The sequence below is a fragment of the Garra rufa genome, chromosome 16 (assembly GCF_049309525.1).
Source record: "Garra rufa chromosome 16, GarRuf1.0, whole genome shotgun sequence".
Classification (NCBI taxonomy): Eukaryota; Metazoa; Chordata; class Actinopteri; order Cypriniformes; family Cyprinidae; genus Garra; species Garra rufa.
The window spans coordinates 29553295-29573692 of NC_133376.1; the positions used below are offsets into that span (position 1 = coordinate 29553295).

The following is a 20398-nucleotide window of genomic DNA, read 5'->3' on the forward strand; positions in this document are numbered from 1 at the left end:
CTAGTTTTACGCTATTATGAACATTGCTTTTTATGTTTTTGTTTTTAATAATTCATCTGAAAAAGCATAAAGCAAAAGGATACCTAAAATGAAAACAAACATTTTACGCTTTTTACTTCTTCAACTCACAAAACTGTACAGAAAGGAACTACAAATTTGGTGGATAATTTAAATATAACCTATATATTTATAGGCATCACCTATATAACATTTATTCATGTCTAATTAATGAATCCTATAAAATAAAATAATAATAATAATTGTTTTTTTCCCCTTTTTTCATTCACTGTATAAAATTCTTTAGTTTTATACAATTGTGAATATTGCTTTCTGTGTTTATTTTCAATAATATCTCTGTAAAACCATAAAGCAAAAATGTCAAAACGATAAAGAAAATAACTGAAATACACTTAAGATAAAATGCATGCAGTATATCTGCTGTATACACACAGAATAATGTTGTTTTTATAAATCAGCATCAGAATTCACTTGCTTTTCTTTCACTCCTTCCCCATATCCTCCTCATATCCTTTATACAAAATCTTGAAAACAGTAAGTGAATGAGTGTGCAAATTCAGCCACGGCATATGACTGACACATACCTGTTCTCCAAGCCTACATTGCCACCCAGAACCCAGTTTTCTTGCAGCTGCACGCATTCGGATGCGCTCTGTAGCTCTGTCGGCTGATTGGCCAGCGATTGGTTGAGGGAGGTGACTGACGGATGCTGCTTGTGTTGATGTGGAGCAGGTGGCAGAGGAGGCGGTCCTGCTTGGCTGGGAAGCTGGTCTATTGGAAGAGGAGAGGCAGAGGTATTAGTGGAGCTTGTTACAGAATTCTGCTTTACACAAAAGCGCAGGCGGATTGTGCGTCCGTTCCAGATTGGATTGGGTTAAATGGGATTCTTTACAGGATGATTTGGTGCTATGAACACCTTCAAATCTTCACTTCACTCTGTCCAGCTTCATTTAAAAGAGACAGAGGAGACACTAAACACTACATTATGAGAATCACACGGTTTGCTGCTATGTGATTTAATTTGGGAATTAACCATTTTTTAAAATTTAGTATTTAGCATACTAGTGAATGTAGTATTGTTGAGTTTTACAGGTAATGTTACAAATCTGCTTATTTGTGAGAATTAACAGAAAAAAATATGAAAGGGGAAAATTATAATTTCTTTAGAAAAAAATTATTTACATTAGGGCTGTCACAATATTAGATTTTAACATGGCCTTATTTATTTTATTTTATTTTGACCAAAGAATCCTACCATTGCATACTTTCGTTTCAACGTAAGACAATATGCGAGAATTACTAAATACAGTTGAAGTCAAAAGTTTACCTTAAAATGTTGATTATTTTACCAAAATAAGAAGGATCATACAAAATGCATGTTATTTTTTATTTAGTACTGACCTGAATAAGATATTTCACATAAAAGACGTTTACATATAGTCCACAAGAGAAAATAATAGTTGAATTTATAAAAATGACCCTGTTCAAAAGTTTACATACACTTGATCTTATACTGTGTTGTTACCTGAATGATCCAACTTTTTTTTGTGTGTGTGTGATAGTTGTTCATGAGTCCCTTGTTTGTCCTGAACAGTTAAACTGTTTGCTGTTTTTCAGAAAAAGCCCTTTAGGTCCCACAAATTCTTTGGTATTTCAGCAGTTTTGTCTATTTGAACCCTTTCCAACAATGACTGTATGATTTTGAGATCCATCTTTTCACACTGAGGACAACTGAGGGACTCATATGCAGCTATGACAGAAGGTTAAAACGCTCTCTGATGCTCCAGAAGGAAACACAAAGAATTAAGAGCTGGGGGGTGAAAACTTTTGAATTTGAAGATCAGGGCATATTTAACTTATTTTGTCCTCTGGGGAACATGTAAGTATCTTCTGTAGCTTCTGAAGGGCAGTACTAAATAAAAAAAAAAAATACATTTCTCAAATAAGAAAAATGTACACATCCTCATTCCGTTCAAAAGTTTTCACCCCCCGGTTCTTAATGCATCGTTTTTCCTTCTTAAGCATCAGTGAGCGGTTGAACCTTCTGTAATAGTTGCATTTAAGTCCCTCAGTGTGAAAAGATGAATTTCAGAATTAAAATAGTAAGTAAAAGAGAGCAGATATGGTGAGGAAAGATGAACATGACTCGAAGAACTGTGTAACTGTACAACTTACAAAGACTTGAAATTGAGTAGCAATAGTGACACGGTGCTCACCGACTTTTACGACTGAGCAAACGTAAGTCTCCGCAGGCCGTTGCTGGGGAGCAGATGTTTTATAATGGGCTCTTAAACTGAACGCTTCACGTTTGATTACAGCCAGAGAGAGAGACTCTCGTTTAACTAATGACCGGAACCTCCATTAGGACAGCAGGAAAAAAACAGGTTTTCTCATTTCACTCCAAGCTGGGTAATTGCCCCCCAAAATGACACTGTGTGATTATCTCACTGTCCCATCCTGCCGCCGTGCTGACAGGTCTGTTTCCATCTGACTACGGGTGTCCAAACATATGCTGTCACACACTAGACTGTGACAGGGACGCACTGTGCAGGCAAGCCACAAAAATTCAATATTTGCTTTTATTCTCATACGAAAGCACCGCGAGGAATGTCGAACATGGTGGAATAATTTGTTATGAGCTGTTCCTTTTGACTCTTCATTTAAGTTCAATCGTTTAAATGTCAAAACGGTACTGGCAGTGATCAAAACGTACTTCATCATCTATTATTAACATTTCAAAAGCATCAATCACAAAATGACAAACCAGATTTATTTTTTCCACACTGCATTTTATGTATCATGTTATAGATTTAAGTTATTAGCATAGATGAGAAACGTATATCGCATTAACTATGAACACTGATGATTAGATCACAATCAGCACCTGATCGTGATAAAACTCTATTAAAAAATGCAGATAAAAGTACATTCTAAGCACATTCAACGAGGTGTGAACACTAATGTGTTTTCATTATCAACTATATAAGTGATTTGTAATACAGTCGCTGCGTTACAAATAATCATTATGCATCACTTTGACAGACTTGGTTGTAAATTTTCCATCACGCTCTACTTTATCCATAAATAAAATACTCTCTTGGCATTTTTAATGTGACATTTATATCACAAGAGCCTCTGTAAAAAGAGCTTCTTTAGTCTTAGCAAGTGCTCTCTACTTGGGGACAGATCGTGCAGGTTCTTTCATTCCTTCTCTCTCGTTTTTCTCACGTGTCTCTCCCAGGCTGTTTCCACGGGGCCTTTTTAAAACTTTATTTTTTCCAATTTTCTTTGCTTTTAATCCTTATTAGCATCCTTTACTGTGGGAATGTTTATAAAGTAGGGAAACGCAGTAGACCAGACATATTATTTTTATCTGTTGAAATGACTGAAAGCATTTGGAATTATCCCTCAATGTTTTTAAAATTCAGTATATGAAGGAAATTTTTCGTTTACACAACCTCAGTTGCAATTTAAGTGGCACTTTCCATTTAGTGTGGATGAGAGTGATCGGATCTCTATACAGCCACACCGGAGAAACATTGAAATGCAAAGTGTATCAAAATACTAAAATGCAAGTTAATTGCAAGGGAATAGCTGTCATGACCAGTAAGTGTTCTTTTTCCTTCCTATTTTTGTTTTGAATTATTGGCAGCGCATTAATTAGAAAATGTTGCTACTTTTATGTATTTATTTTTTTATTTACAAGCAGGAAGCCATATGCTTTAGCAAAATGCACCATGCTGTTTAACTACAGACAGCAATTAAACCATTTATTTAGTCAAATGTCAACTTTTATGGGAATATTAATTTTAACAGTTCCGCAACACACTGGGAGATTTCAACATCACACACATCAAAGATGTGTTCAAAAACTACTCAAGTGTATAATCATTAGAATCACTTATTTTACAACATTATTTTTAAGTTTTGTTCAGGTTATGTGACACAAATAACTAATAAGTAAGCATTTGCGAGAAGACGTCTCAGTACGGTTACTGCAGGATAAACTGTTATTGCTGTTATTATGGCGAACATACATCTCTGGCGAGCTCTTAAAATGGGCCTGTCGCAGACTAGCGCTTTGACAAGTGACTCTGAAGTCGGTGAGTGAGACTGAAAACGTGCATGTGTGCACAAACTAGTGCAACAAAACACGTGCAGAATGACTGCTGCAGCTCATGTCACATCAGTACTCAGATTTTAATATGCATGTTCGTTCTTTAATTCACTGCAATTCCAACCTGGTCTCATTGTTTATGCGTAGTATTAGTATGTAACATTACAACCACAAAACGCATTTTTGTACGTTTTTATTGATGCTGAAACTTACAATTTTGACGCATCTTAATGTACTAAAGTGTAGTCTTGTTTAACATGTATTTTTCAAAATGAGCTGGCAGCAGAAATTACACAGAACGAAATGTTATCATTTGAAAACATAATGGCATTAATAAGAACTGATTATAATAAAAAGTTAATGCCCCAGTTTCAATCTTCATAAGGATGAATTGTACGTTAAAATGCTACATCCGTATTGTACTTTTTAGCACCTGTGAAACCACAATTTACGTAAAATACTTACAGATTCTCATGAGATCACGTTAGCAGTTCACATCATACACATTTAAAGGGTTAGTTATCCCAAAAATGAAAACTAGCCCATTATTTACTCACCCTCCAGGCATCCTAGGTGTATATGACTTTCTTCTTTCAGACAAATCCAATCTGAGTTTAAAAAAAAATATATATATAAAAAATTAGTTCTGGCTCTTCTAAGCTTTATATTGGCAAGGGTGGGTGTGTCTTTCCATCAGTCCAAAACAAGTCCAATAAAGTGCGTCCATAATAAAAAGTGCCTCACACTGCTTTGGGGGGTGAATAAAGGCCTCCTGTAGTGAATCAATGCATTTTTGTAAGAAAAATATCTATATTTAAAACTTAATAATCACTTTAATCTAGCTTACGCCAACTGGTTGTGCATGCACTGCTCAGAAGTGATGAATGCGAATGTTTAGTAGAGGCGTAAACAATGCACTGGTCACAATTTAAAAGTACAAAACAAGGATTTGTAAAGAAAAATGTTGAAGGATTTCGATATAAGCCAAGAGGAGACTGGTTTTCCTTTGCTAGAGTAAGGAAACTTTACTTCCTTTACTCCTGTAAACAAACGTTGGTTTTTGTGAGACTCACCAGCACCAACGTAATCCGCCATCCAAGATGGCTTCAGTATACACCTGTTAGTGCAAGATAGAAAAAAGTGATTATTATGTTTTAAATATTACAAAAACCCATCAATTCGCTACAGGAGGCCTTTATTCACTCTCCGTAGCTGTGTGGAGCACTATTTATTATGGATGGATGCACTTTATTAGACTTGTTTTGGACTGATGAAAAGAAGTACCCACCCATGCCTTTATAAAGCTTGGAAGTGCCAGGATCATTTTTATTATAACCCCGACTGGATTCGTCTGAAAGAAGGAAGTCATATAGACCTAGGATGGCTTCAAGGTGAGTAAATAATTATCTAATTTTCATATTTGGGTGAACTAACCCTTTAATATGTATTTTTTAAATCACAATTTATCCTTGGACAGTGTATGTGCACCATGAGTTAAATCATGATTATTCAATAAACTAAAAACAAAATTCACACACAAGTGGTCATGCTACACCAGTCCTGTCAAGAGCCATGAAACACCAACTAGTTCTAAATGGACAGAGGCTGAAAGAACAGGAATCATTATGACAGGTGTCTTGCCAGATTCACGACAGGGTTAAAATAGGCCTCTGTGACAGGTGCATTAGACAAAGTGTTGGAGAGAAAACACGGTACACCCTCCACTCGGTGCGTCTGACACAAAGAGGTCACCCGGTGCAAAGACGGCGATGTTGTGTCATGCCCAGACACGGCGAACACCATTACACTTTCATGTCGTTTGCATTCGCAAATGCATCAAACGGCCCGAGACAGTGGTTGGAAATGAAACAGCCGGCAATCTTAAGAGACAGTGAACTTCTGCGGCGGCACAATTTGCCTTAAATGTGCCCTTAAGGTAACTCATGCCTTTTTCAATGCGACTTAATGGAAAATTGTAACAAATTATTTCCTTCAATCTAGATAAGGAGGCGCCGCTCTGATTCAATCTGAACGCCACTAGACTCCACATACTAACAAATGATTACACACAGCATGAGCAGAATGTTAAAGCGTTCAGCAGGCTTTCCATCCAGATCTGAGGCAATCAGCTTCCTTTAATCAAACTCCCCGAGCAATAAAATACAATTCGCTCTTTCTTGATTGGACATACACAGATTTCTCTTGAATGTACATTTCTGTCCTTTGCAAGTTTATGTTTACCTTTACGTTGACTTCCCAAGGCACATCCTTCAAAAAGATGAAGTGGCTAAGAAAGGAAATTCTTTTTTGTTTTGTTTTTTTTTTTCATAAAGTTTTCATTTGCAATCTGGGAAAGACAGATACAGCTGGCACAAAATTTCTCAATGTCAAGTTGTTCTGCTATGATTTAACAAGATGCTTTAGTGGGCCGTTTTGATTAATATTGGATGGAGTGACTGAAATGACATCCCATTTTACTGTTAACGCTCCTGCTAATGTCTTTATGAAACTCTGCTGAGGGCTCATCTACATTTTCCTCTCTCATGACAAGAGCATAAACGTAAACCTGCACTGCATATTCAACTTGTTCTCATGAGAATTTGTATGTATTTTATGTAAAATGTAGTTCTGTCATGACAACTCTCGGAAAAGTTTATCATGGTATTGGATATGACAATGTTAATGAATTGGGTCTCGGCAGAATAGATCTGCTACGCTGCTCCTGTTGGTTACTGCTGTAGTTGTAGATTATTGCTGCTGCAGGCAAGCACAGGAACTTGCTACTGCCAAAGCATATGGCAATACAGTGCTGTGAGTATTTAAGACATACTGCTGCTGCACAAATAGCATAAAATAACCCATAGCAGATCTTTACAGGTGGAGCTGGGGAAGGTGGAGGGTTTCAGAGGAATTCTGAAAGCGCGCTGCGAAATGCCCAAGTGAATGCTATCAGCCATTTAAATGTAAGGCTGCAAGCTCATTGGTTGCATACGCAACGCAAACCAATCAGCTTGTGCCAAGTCATATAACTCTGTGATATCGTCAGTTATATTAACAACCCGTCAGTCTGTGCCATCTAGAGTTTCATGGGAGAACTAGGCATTTCTACAAAATGAACATTTACTTTTTCACAGGCACTAAAATGTACAATACTGATGACTTGAAAACACCTAAAATGTAAATTATTAACATACTTACAAATGAATCCTTATTGAACTATTGCGTCATCACAGATTGCGACATGCCGTGTTTCTGGTAAGGTGTTCGAATGAGAAATGCACGCCTTCACAAAGTGGATCCGAATAATATTTTGGATAATATTTTCAGCGACTAGCAACTTAAATTTTGCTCTACACCTCATACAGAAATATTGTATTCCACCAGAGAGGACTGCAGCTGCAACAAATTGTCATTTGGATAACTTTTAATACTGCTTTTGATATTATTGCAATAAATAAATGATTGTGATTGCACTTATCTGTCATGTTTTTCTTTATACTGTACAGAAATAGTTATTGTTAGGTTTAGAGGTGGTAGTGGGATTAGTGACTAAAAACGAAGAAATATCTTTTTTAAGATATATTGTTACTAAAATGGTCATTTCCCTGCATATTTTGGTCTATTATGTTTTATATCATATTATACTCACTATAAAATGGGTAGGTTTAGGTTTGGGAGAAGGTTAAGGGGTTTAAAAATCTAAATCGCATATTGATAAAATGATAAAAATGCATTGATGCAAATATGTGACAAAAACATACAACAAAACCAGTTATAAGGGTAATTTTTTGTTTAAAACTGAGATGCATACACAAATAATAAGCTTTCCATTGATGTATGGTCTGTTAGGATCAAGCTAAATTTGGCCAAGATGCAACTATTTGAAAATCTGCAATCTGAGGGTGCAAAAAAATAAAAAATATTGAGAAAATCGCCTTTAGAGTTGTCCAAATGTCCAAATGTTCTTAACAATCCATATTACTAATCAAAAATGAAGTTTTGATATATTTACGGTAGGAAATTTACAAAATATCTTCATGGAACATAATTTTTTACTTAATATCCTATGATTTTTTGGCATAAAAACAAATAAAACTATTATTTTTTTTCCCATACAGTATTTTTGGCTATTGTTACAAATATATCCGTGCTACTTAAAACTGGTTTTGTGGTCCCATTTTTACGTTTTAAATGTTTAAATATATACAAATTGTACAAAAATCAACAAAAATGTACATTTTGTGCTTCTAGATGTGCAACAATGAGACCAGACCGGCATTTTACTACTTTCTCTTGTGAGCCAAATGTAAATCAATAAACAGATGTTTTTCTTGAGTTTGGGCAAATAAAACAGATCAAGCAAACAGTAATCATTTCTGGTCGCCACATATCCAACTACTTTTTATAGTAATAGTAAGACAAAAAATAATTAATTAGTCTTTTCGAGTCACAAAATCAGCTCAAAAACCCTTTGAGTAAATAGCTGCTCTCACAATAACATCTATCATTTATCAAAAAGAAATAAAAAATACATTCCCCTGCCCATGACAAGAATATAACATAAACTGTCATATTTGATAAATGAGACTAAATAGTACCAGAAAAGAGGGTTTGGTATTGCATTTCTGTAAATAATGAAAAGAAAATTGCATTCATGAATTCTGCGGTAAACAGTGGACCCTTTGAGACACCGTGAGCATGTAACGGTAACAGATGGATGTGAAATACGCATAATGGTCTGTGCATGTCTGAAAGGAGCTATTAAAATATTATTCAATCTCAACACAAATAGTTGTAAAACAGAACATAAAATATATTTAAAACACAAACTCTCAACTTTTTCCTCTAATGGTTAGAACACAGGCGATGAAAATGACGCATTAACTTTGAATGCGCATTATTCGAGCATGTAATTTTTGCTGAATATCTTTGCTGTCTTGAAGAGCTTTTGCACTTACTCCCGCTTCCGCTCCTAAGACAGATTATAACACCATTCTTGATTATTCCGCGCCCAGCGCTACCCTATATTTAGACACCCCTCCTTAGCTCTCCTTCCATTGACTTTGCCCGTCGGTATCACATCCAATCACTTGAGAGAAAATGTCACAGTTGGAATAACCCTCCGGAGCATGGACTAACCCAGCAGTTACCAGTGGACTATAATCGTATTTTACTTCAAGTTCAGCCTTCATGAGCCACATCCTCCAAAACAACCCAAAATTTTATCTGAAATATAAAAGAATTTCTTAAGCCTCTTATTTTCAAAAACTTAATAGAAACGCATAAACAAGCTCTCCAATCAAATAAAAAAGATATTCAATTTCAGAATGAAACACTACTGTACTTTTGCAGCTTATTTACCCCCTTGTCAAAAGGGTGCATATTAGTGTCTAAAAGCTACATATTACCTAAAGTGTGCATATTAGCCACTAAATGCTACACTTTTTTTGAGTGCATCATTATGGCAAAATGCATCTGTAATGCGATTTTCCAAATAGGTTGTGATTAAAGAAGAAAATTACCAAACCGACAGTTATCCGTACCTTCCAGGCTTTTAGTCTGAGTTCACTTTGTAGGAAGTATTGAAGAGATGTAGCAGTGGGGCAGAGCCCACCCATGATGAGAGTAAGAGTTGTGGAGGAGTTGGCAGTATAAGACTATAAATCTAGCATAATAGTGAAACTTGTCTACCTGGCATGACAGGCTATTCAGGAGGCATTCAGAGTCCAGCGTAAAGCAGAGCACAAGCATTTAATCAAAGTCACACCGCCGCAGAGCTCAAAGTGTTCCCTGGGACTAAAACCTAACAGAGAAAGATTTCAGTCCCTCCTGGTGTTTTTCCTTCCGTCTGATTTCTACTTGTTAATATCTGAATATGCTCAGTAGGTGGAATTCTCTCCGATTTGAATGCTGGCTATTTTGTCAGCAACATGGTCATGTAACTTCCTCAGAATTTTCTGCCAGACAAGAACTTTAGACTAAAAAGAGAGACGTTTTCTGTGACATGATCACCCTCGAGCCATTCTGTCTGAAACTGACATCTACGATTTGTTTCCGATGTAAAGCTTCGCCTAGACCCCAGTGAAGACAAATCATACCTACAGCACATCTGTCACAATGCTGCTGAGAGCAAGGGTTCAGCTTTTGTCAATTATCGATTTTTATTCTCTACCTCAAAAGGAACAATCATCAGCAAAATCATTCACCATGCATATGTAGTGACATTTTAAAGTTAAACAATCTGGAAGTAATCACGTACTATGCATTTGTGCATTTTGCACTGAGAAAACATCATTAACATTGTCTCCAAAAACACTACCAAAAAATATCTGCATACTTTTATAGATGTGCAATTCCTTAGAACAATATATGCTCAGTAATTCTGCTTTTTTTATGCCAGCTGGTTTAACAAAACTAATAAATAATTACCTAAATAATAATGAATTGCAAAGTTTTATTCTCTACAATAGTTTAAACATCTATTTATTTTTCATTTGATTTAATTATTTAATGAATAAAATCTCCCTGACAACCCTTAAAAACAAAACTGTATATTAGGACTGCATAATTAAATCAACTAAATAATCAAGATTAAAGTTGTGGCTCCCATTGTGGTTAACCCTAGCATGTTTTTGCAACGGTTGAACACTGTAACCAATCCACTGACATGTCCTTTGAGCACTGCCATGTGCTTTCACTTATTTACTTATTTCCCCCTTGGCCGGTATGCTTCTTAATTGGGTCATTGGATACCCATTTTCCACAAGTTGATATGATTCTTTAGGGTCTTAAAGGAACACTCCACTTTTTTGGGAAATAGGCTCATTCTCCAACTCCCCCCGAGTTAATAAGTTGATTTTTACCGTTTTGAAATCCATTCAGCTGTTCTCCTGTTCTGGCGATATCACTTTTAGCATAGCTTAGCATAAATCATTGAATCCTATTAGACCAATAGCATCGCGTTCAAAAATGTCCAACAAGTTTCCATATTTGTTGTATTTAAAACTTGACTCTTCTGTAGTTATATCGTGTACTAAGACCGGTGAAAATGCAAAGCTGCGAGTTTCTAGGCTGACAAGATTAGGAACTACACTTCCATTTCGGCGTAATAGTCAAGGAAGTTTGCTGCCGTAATATGGCCAAAGCAGGCGGAGTATTATCAGAAATGAGTTCCCAGCTAGTTTAGCATTTGCACATGTGCTGCGTGGTATTACTGCTCCTGCTTCAGCCTTATTACGGCAGCAAACTTCCTTGACTATTACGCCGGAATGGGAGTGTAGTTCCTAATCTTATCAGCCTAGAAAATTGAAGCTTTGCATTTCCACCGGTCTTAGTACACGATATAACTACAGAAGAGTCAAGTTTTAAATAGGACAAATATCGAAACTCGTTGGTCATTTTTGAACGTGATGCTATTGGTCTAATAGGATTTAATGATCTATGCTAAGCTATGCTAAAAGTGATATCGCCAGAACAGGAGAACAGCTGAATGGATTTCAAAACGGTAAAACTCAATTTATTAACTCGGGGGGAGTTGGAGAATGAGCCTATTTCCAAAAAAAGTGGAGTGTTCCTTTAATGAGAAGTCTATAACATACTTTGGTTAAAATTCCTCAATGGTAGTGTAAAAAACCCTTTTACCTTGTCAAAATCAGCCCTTTTTAGAACAAGCTATTCTGTTGCATGTTCCTTTAAATGCTAATGAGCTCTGCTCGCCCCGCCCCTCTCTGTCATGGATGACGAGCTGTAATGTTTACTTTAGCCACATTTAGCCGTGTTTAGCTGCAAAACTTGTTAACTAGCACATTATTAAGAAAGGCCATTTGCAAAGATGCATAAAAAAACATTATACTCACTTCTGCTGTAAGTGAAGCTGCGTCACAAATGATTTGCATGAACATAGATGCATATGTAGATCGGGATCACCGCTGTCCTTTCAAAAACGAAAGTAATGTTAATCCTCTGCATCTTCAGCGGCTCAGATGTCGGGAGTAAATGACGACTGCTATGTTTATTATTACATTCAACAAGAGAACACCTCAATCGCTCAATTGGAGACATTCTTGTCTTCTACTGCACTTGAGTTGACACAATGGTGATCGGAGTCGGACTGTTTCAGCTCGGTGAGGGCGGGTCTAAGGTAAGGCGCTCATGTCAATCAACTATAATGGGTGCGGCCTCTGTCTGTGTGTCATCACACCGACAAGAAGCTGAGAATGACCTGATTTTAAAAGGGAGATATTACTTTTAAAGAAGAGAAAAATACCACTGGGTGGATTTTTATCATTGTAGGGTGGTTGTGTACACAAACTGCCAACACACATTAATGTTCAAACAACATGTAAAAGTGAGTTTTGCATCCAATCACTCCTTTAATTTGCACAGCCTTATGGAGGCAAGTTGCTGTTACCATATGATCTAAATTCACTGTCAAATTTTACGTTTGATTAAATAATGATCAAGGAAAGACTGGGATTCATCAAGCCAATACACAGCATGATTTTGGCTTCCAGCCAACTGTTGTCAATAACTGTATTGTTTCACCAGTGTAATGGTTAAAAAACAAAAAAAAATCAATTCAAGCACTTCACCACTGTTCCCTGTGAGTTACTCAGCGTTTGATAATGCATCAGTCATTCTTTACAGTTTTGCATGATACTAAAACTTTGCCCAATAATCAATAACTGTGCATCTGACCATAACTGCAGCACTTACAATAAACACAACGTTACCACCCATTGGTGTGGATGCCAAGATAGCTATTAAATAAATGGGCACATTTACCTAAAACAAGGGTATGAATTAGTACAAGGAGGCAACAATAAACCTAAAACGAGGAAATGTATTATTAAAACATGCCCAGGATGAAACATGCTCATGTATTATGGTAAATTCTTAAAGGGATAGTTCAGCCACAAATGAAAATTGTGTCATTAATTACTCACCCTCATGTGGATGGAAACTTTTTTTTCTGGAAACCTTTGTTTACCTTCAGAACACAAATAAAGACATTTTTTGATGAAATCCAATGCAACAGACACATTCAAGGCCTAGAAAGGTAGTAAGGACATCACTAAAATAGTCCATGTGATATCAGTGGTTCAACCTTAATGTTATGAAGAGAAGAAATTGTTGAATTATTTTGCGCACAAAAAGTATTCTCGTAGCTTTATAAAATTACGGAGAACCACTCATGTCACCTGGACTATTTTAGCGTTGTCCTTACTACCTTTCTGGGCTTAAAATGTGTCAGTTTCATTGCTGTCTATGCAGGGTCAGAAAGCTCTCGGATTTCATGTAAAGTATCTTCATTTGTGTTCTGAAGATGAACGAAGATTCATAAGAGTGAGCAATTATTGACAGAATTTCATTTTTGGGTGAACTATCTCTTTAATTCTTGTCCACAGTATCTTTTTCCTGAATGTCAAGAGTAAGGCTCCATACATATTATATCAATAATAATAACAATCACTAGAAAGCTCTGTAGTTGTCACTATCTCTCTAAAAACTTTTCCTCTACATATTTTTAAAATATATTTTTAATTTCACCTTTAGACCTGTGGTGAGGTTTTTATTATTGTCTAAAAATATTTTGTGATGTTTCGTCTCACCAAGGCCCAAAGTTTTACAAAACAGTATAAAAGAAAGATGAATGTCAGCAAAAACAAGCTCTTCAAACACCGTCTGCTATTCAGCCGGGGAAAGGTCATGCATTTGCACGTTACCTTTGATTTTTCATCAGCGCGATGCTTCAAAAACAGCTGTGGTAAAATGTGCTTGGATCAACCAATTTAAATGCTAAACTTCTCCGGGGGAGATTGAGGCTTCTTCTTAAATACACACTGAAAACAAATCACTTGGCCCACTTTGAAGAGCAGAGTGGGAAATTGAATGACCCTAATGTTAAGGTGTATTGTGTCTGGTCTGGCGTAATGGAGATTCTGCTGTCTGTCTGGCCTTAAGAAACAGTTGCATCCTTAAACATTGTTAGTCCATTTAGTTTCACTGACTCAGGGTCTGTAAATTGAGTTAGTATTGATAAAGCTTTTTGCACTCCAATGGACCTAATTCATTATTCTCTTTGCCTCATAAGGTATGCATTCATCCATCTAATATTCCTGTTCAAACTAATTAAGATGCTACAAATAAGGCCAATTAAATAAATGCAGTGTTTACCACACTTATCAAATTCGCTGACATCTGTATTAACCTGTAATGAAATTAGAAGGCATGTTTTACACACTACATGCCTAAAAAAATTGCAACCCATGTGTATGTGTGTGTGACAATATGAAAAGTCAAAAATATGAGTGACTAAACTCATTTTCCAAAATTACTAGCCACTCAGAATTTTCACTGGCCACAATTTTGTTGTTGGTAAAAATTACATTTTATATGACTAAAATTGCATACTAAAATGTATTAGTTTTTTTTTTTTTTGCCTATTTAAAGGGCATTTTTCCTTAAACTGTATTAAACGCATGCATCATCTATCATTTCAAGTTCTTATATTTCATTAATAATTTCACTTAATTTAATAAGACACTAAAGGGCTGTTACCAGTCAAATGAAATCGGTATTAACAAAATAGCCACTGCAGAAGAAACAGAAACAGCTGAAGTGTCATTTAGATGCATTTACACACATTTAATGAAGCAAAAATGTAGCATGAAAGCATTTACATTGCAAAATTGCAACAGTATTAGTAATGTTATGAGCTTGGTGTTTAAAATCATTTTTTAAAATATAAAAATATGAAACGTTAAAAAAAATGCAAGTAAACCGCCAAAAGGTGGCAGCAAGTGACTGTCTTAATGAATGAGTCATTGAGTCATGCCTTCAAATGATTCGTACAGACAGCTGATTCATTCAAGAATGTAGCAAGTGTCTGTCTTTATGAATGGACCATCATTCAGTAACAAAACACCGCTGTATGTTTCTCAAATTGCGTGAATTTTCTGCTGTGATCTTTACTTTGAAATATTTTCGTTAACCAAATCAAGCAAAAGCAGTCAACACTGACAATATTGTGCTAAAATGTATATTAACTACTCGTTTGAACTCTTGTATAAAAACATCAAATTTACAATAGCTGTTTTCAGAGAACATTACATGTAGACATTTAGCAGACGCTTTTATCCAAAGTGACTTACAAAAGAGGGCAATGGAAGCAATAAATAAATAAAAGAGCAATAACATGCAAGAGCTATGACAAGTCTCATTTAACCTAACGCAGTACACGTATCAAGGTTTTTTTTAATTATATAATACATAAAAAGAAAATAGCAAGTGAGTGTTAGAGGCCTACAAATAGACAGATAGAATACAAGAACAGAGAAGCTTGTGTTAAAATTAGAATAGATAGAATTATAACAGAGAATGCTAGAGTTAGAGGGTCAAATAAAGATGGAAGAGATGTGTTTTTAGCCGATTCTTGAAGATGGTTAAGGACTTTGGATTGAGTTGGGCAGGTCATTCCACCAGGAGGGTTCATTTAAAAAATCCATGTAATTTTGTTCCTCTTTGGGATGGCACAATAACATGCCGTTCACTTGTAGAACGCAAGCTTCTAGAGGGCACGTAAGTCTGAAGTAATGAATTAGGTAAAGGGGTGCAGAGCCAGTGGTGGTTTTGTAGGCAAACATTAATGCCTTGAATTTTATGCGAGCAGCTATTGGTATCCAGTGCAAATTGATGAAGAGAGGTGTGACATGCATCCTTTAGGCTCATTAAAAAATAATCTTGCAGCCGCATTCTGGATTAACTGTAAAGGTTTGATAGAACTGGCTGGAAGACCTGCCAAAAGAGCATTGCAATAGAACAAGAGAACAAGAACAAGAGCTTGAACAATGAGTTGTGAAGCATATTCCGAAAGAAAGGGCCTTATTTTCCTGATGTTGAATAAAGCAAATCTGCAGGACTGAGCAGTTTTAGCAATAAGGTCTGAGAAAGTCAGCTGATCATCAATTACAACTTCAAGGTTTCTGACATTTGAAGGAGTTATTCAAAAGTTAAAACACAAGGAGTTACTCCCTTGGTCGTCTAATGTAGCTTAACTAGGCTATATGTTATAAATATAAAAAAAACTGCAGTATGCATTTTTACTGCAGTATGTTTCTTCTGTGTGCAGTCGTGTTCATTTGTTGATTTCTCCACAAAATTGTCTCACACAGACAGGCTGTGCCATCCATAATTGGTGTGACCTTGTGACTGTCAATACATTATCCATTATCAATTGCCGTTTGCACCAGATTTAATAAAATCAGAATTAATTTTGTCGAAATGTTGGTGCATCCCTAATTAGATGTTTTAATCAGATTAGTTGTCTGGTTGGGGAAGTAAAATTCTGTTTCACTTACTTCTTCTTCTTCTTCAAAAAAAAAAACACATGTCCCAGACAAGCATTAATGTCAAGCTCTATTATAAAACTCAACATGATAGTGGCTAGTAGAAGTGATCGTTCCCCACCATTGCTGAAATCCGCCCACATTTCGGCAGGTGGTAATGTCAAGCCCTGATTATACATGAAAGTATATTCTTTTGGCGTATGGGGAAACATCAGCTAAATGTGGCCACAGGCCAACAGCCATGAAACCCAGCTTCAACATGCCTCAAAAGATCATCTGATCCTTTTTTAATGTAGAACATACCCTACATTCTCAACGATCACTTGTAATCTAAGCCTGTGCTCCATGTTCTCACACTTCACAACTCCGCAGACTACCTGATAACTTTTAGATGGGCTGTACAACCCTACTTTCAGTCAGGTTGGTTTCACGCCTCGGGGTAGAGACTCAAACCTTAAGCTCTCCTCGCATGTCGGAGGAATGCACAAAGGTAATCTTGGCCTGACAGACTGTGCTGCTGTGTACTACTCCGCTGCCTTCTGAATAATGAATCCAGTGCTTCTTCTAGTCATCCTCCAGCAGAGCAGTCTGGAAATAGCTCCACAGCCGTCCAATCTAAAAAACCTCACTGCTGAGCTAGCCTTTAACCCTCTTTCTAATCCCAGAAAACACACAAGCACTGCGGCGCACTCCAACAAGCATGCAGATTTGCCCTCAATCGCATCAGCCATCAGGTTACTGTATATGTAGAAAGGGTTTTAGGTGTTCTTATCATCCTTAAAGAAGGAGAAAAAAACAGGATCAAAGCAGGGTAGCAGGCTTTCTTTGAATGCCGTCGTGCAAAGCGAGCAGACATAGTAATGACCAATGGCAGCTCTGAGGGCTGAATGATGGATGACAGTAAAAGGAGGAAGCAGGACGGAGGAGGAGACTGCGATTTTGAAAGCAAGGCCTAATTATTCAGACAACTTCACCCTATTCCAGGAATTCCTTGGTGAGAGCTCACAGACACACCAAAGTGAGCAGACAAACTCAGAACAGAAATATCGAGATGAGTGTCCCTTCATTAGAAGATCAAAGAGGCTTTTTTCCCCCAACTATAGCTGGGATTAATTCAAAGGAAATGGGTCAGGGTGAGCACACATTCAGTCGCTGCAGAGGCTGACACATCCCAGATTAGCCTGATCGTGTTGAGTGGCTAATCATTCAAGTATCACACTCAAAACACTTCAATTATACATGAGTTATTTAACATGTTAAGAAAATTCCACTGTTAGAGCAATAAAGTGATTTTATTCATTCATTGTCAGCTCAGGTGTTGGTAACGAAAAACAGACCGAGACTAAATCATTACTGAACATCATTTCCAAAAGAGCTTAGCTTTAGCTTGCTTGAATAGCTAGACAAAATATTTAATTTGCATTGATGTATGCAGTAAATGCATGCTAAAGGTTAAAAAGTAATTTAAGTGCTATTAGCAGAATCTAATAAAATTGCAAATCTCTCTGTCCTTCAATAAGGTCCAGTGGTTGTTTCTTGGCTTGTACTCAGTGTGATTCCTTCTTAAAGGAGATTAATACTTTTATTCAGCTAAGATGCATTAAATTGGTCAAAAGTGACTGCAAAGACATTTATAATATTGCACAAGTTTTCTATTTCAAATAAATGTGACCTGTGCTGGCAAAATGAGTCACAATGTGTATGAATGCGCTAAAATGTCAGTTTGAGGTTTTCACAAAAATGAGCCCTCTCCTAGCAATTCCAATGCTCCAATAGTAATTAAACATCTAAAATGATCTTTAATTGGACGTTTTCTGAGAGGAGTACCTTTTTCTCTGGACAACTACTGCTGCTTCTAACCACAAGTTGTAGGTCTGTTGTTGCAAAGCGCAGTGTAATATAGTAATTATTATTAAGAAAAGAATTAGAGAGAAATATGCAACGTTGCTGGAATCTTTAAAAAACAATCAACTCTGCTGACTCCATCATCTTCAAATGGCTGTAGCTGAGTCATTTTTTGTCTGATTCCAACAAGTCATATATGTGACCCTGGACCACAAAACCAGTCATAAGGGTCGATTTTGTTGAAACACATCATCTGAAAGCTGAATAAATAAGCTTTCCACTGATGTATGGTATTGTTATCATAGGACAACATTTGGACAAGATACAACTATTTGAAAATCTGGAATCTGAGGGTGTAAAAAAAAAATCTGAATATTGAGAAAATTGCCTTTAAAGTTGTCCAAATGAAGTTCTTAGCAATGCATATTACTAATCAAAAATTAAGTTTTGATATATTTACAGTAGGAAATTAACAAAGTATCTTTATGGAACATGATCTCTATTTAATATCCTAATGATTTTTGGCATAAAAGAAAAATCTATAAATTTGACCCATACAGTGTATTTTTGGCTATTGCTACAAATATACCCGTGCTACTTAATATTGGTTTTATGTGGTCCAGGATCACATATCATTTTGAAGGTATTTTAATGGAAAATAAAAAAACATAAAATTAAAAGAACTCATTTTTGAACATTTGCTCATTCCGATTCATTTTGCCACCACAAGAATAAATTTTAGGTTCAAATATATTCAAATAAAAATACATATATATTTTAAATTGTAATAATATTGTAATAATGATATTACTATTTTACTATACTTTTCATCAAATAAACACAGCTTTGATAAGCATAAGAAACTTCAAAAACTTAAAAAAATTCTTTTGCCACACAGACCACAGAGGTAAATTCATTTCAAATGCATTTTAAAAGTTTATTTGCACATGGCTGGCAATTTAAGTAGTCAAGCACTGTTTTTTAAGCGCATTTATTGCAGTTCTGGGCAGCTTTAGAAATTTAACAGGTTACAGATTACAAGTAACCCTATTTAAAATGTAATAAGTAGTTTAACTATTTCAATTACTTTATTAAAGGAATGTAACTGATTACATTTAAATATTTTTGATTACTTTTCTAAATGTAATTTTCAATTTTTTTTTCAAACATTTCAAGCAGGCAGGATTGACATTACAGTAGTATTCGACAATGATTACTGTCAGATTCCAAAATCCTTCATCACTTGTATTAAGTTTATAATAATTTCATTTTACAGCACAGCCACCACAAAATCAGACTTTAGCATCTCTTTTTACTTCATTCGAAGTTGTATATATTTTATTTCAAGATCAAGGTTAAATACTGTCTAAAATTATAACAAGACATAGTTCAATAGCTATGATACTGTTCAAATCAAATCTTTGCATAGCTACAACAGAAAACAATGAATCTAAACAATGCCATGGAAAATTGGAAATAAAACAGTTATCCAATAAACATGTCATATTCTGTGTCCTAAACTCCTGAAACATTGGCGTCTCATATTTTAGAGCAGTCAATGCAATTTGGGAAAGAAATCAATCAAATCTCTATGTGTGTATAAATATTTAGATGTAACCTTTTTGTAATTGTTGACATTTTCATATGTAACTGTAATTTAATTACACATTTTTTTCTCAGTAACCATAATTGATTACGGTTACATTTATTTTGTAATTACTTAATTCTGTTACATGTATCTAGTTATTCCCCAGCGCTTTTTATTGCCTTGTAAGGATGGATTGCAGATGGCTTACAAATGTGGTGAACATTCTACCAACAAATGGCTTGCCTCTGCACAATAAAACTGGCATAGGATACGGTATTCACGTACACACTTCGCTTTCAAAAACCAAGTTAACATTTTCCAAACTACACAACAAAGCTGCGTAATGGCTTTTTAGTTATTACTTGGCAGCCTCATTCATACTTTAGCATTCTGTAGCTTCACAGGACGCTTCAAACTCATTGGTGCTGTTGTAGTGAAAACACCATAAACAACATTACAGGCTTTTAAGATGAAGACCTCTGT

At 35.9% G+C, this 20398-nt stretch overlaps 1 protein-coding gene across 4 annotated transcripts in view; it reads right to left on the minus strand.

Moving 5' to 3' along the window:
• The window catches only part of LOC141287931 (teneurin-3), a 137221-nt gene that overhangs the window by 74113 nt on the left and 42710 nt on the right, over positions 1-20398 (minus strand). For all 4 annotated transcript variants that reach the window (XM_073820037.1, XM_073820036.1, XM_073820035.1 and 1 more), the window contains one exon: positions 603-789. In XM_073820037.1, coding sequence (XP_073676138.1) covers positions 603-789 — 187 coding nt within the window. The remainder of the gene's footprint in view (positions 1-602; positions 790-20398) is intronic.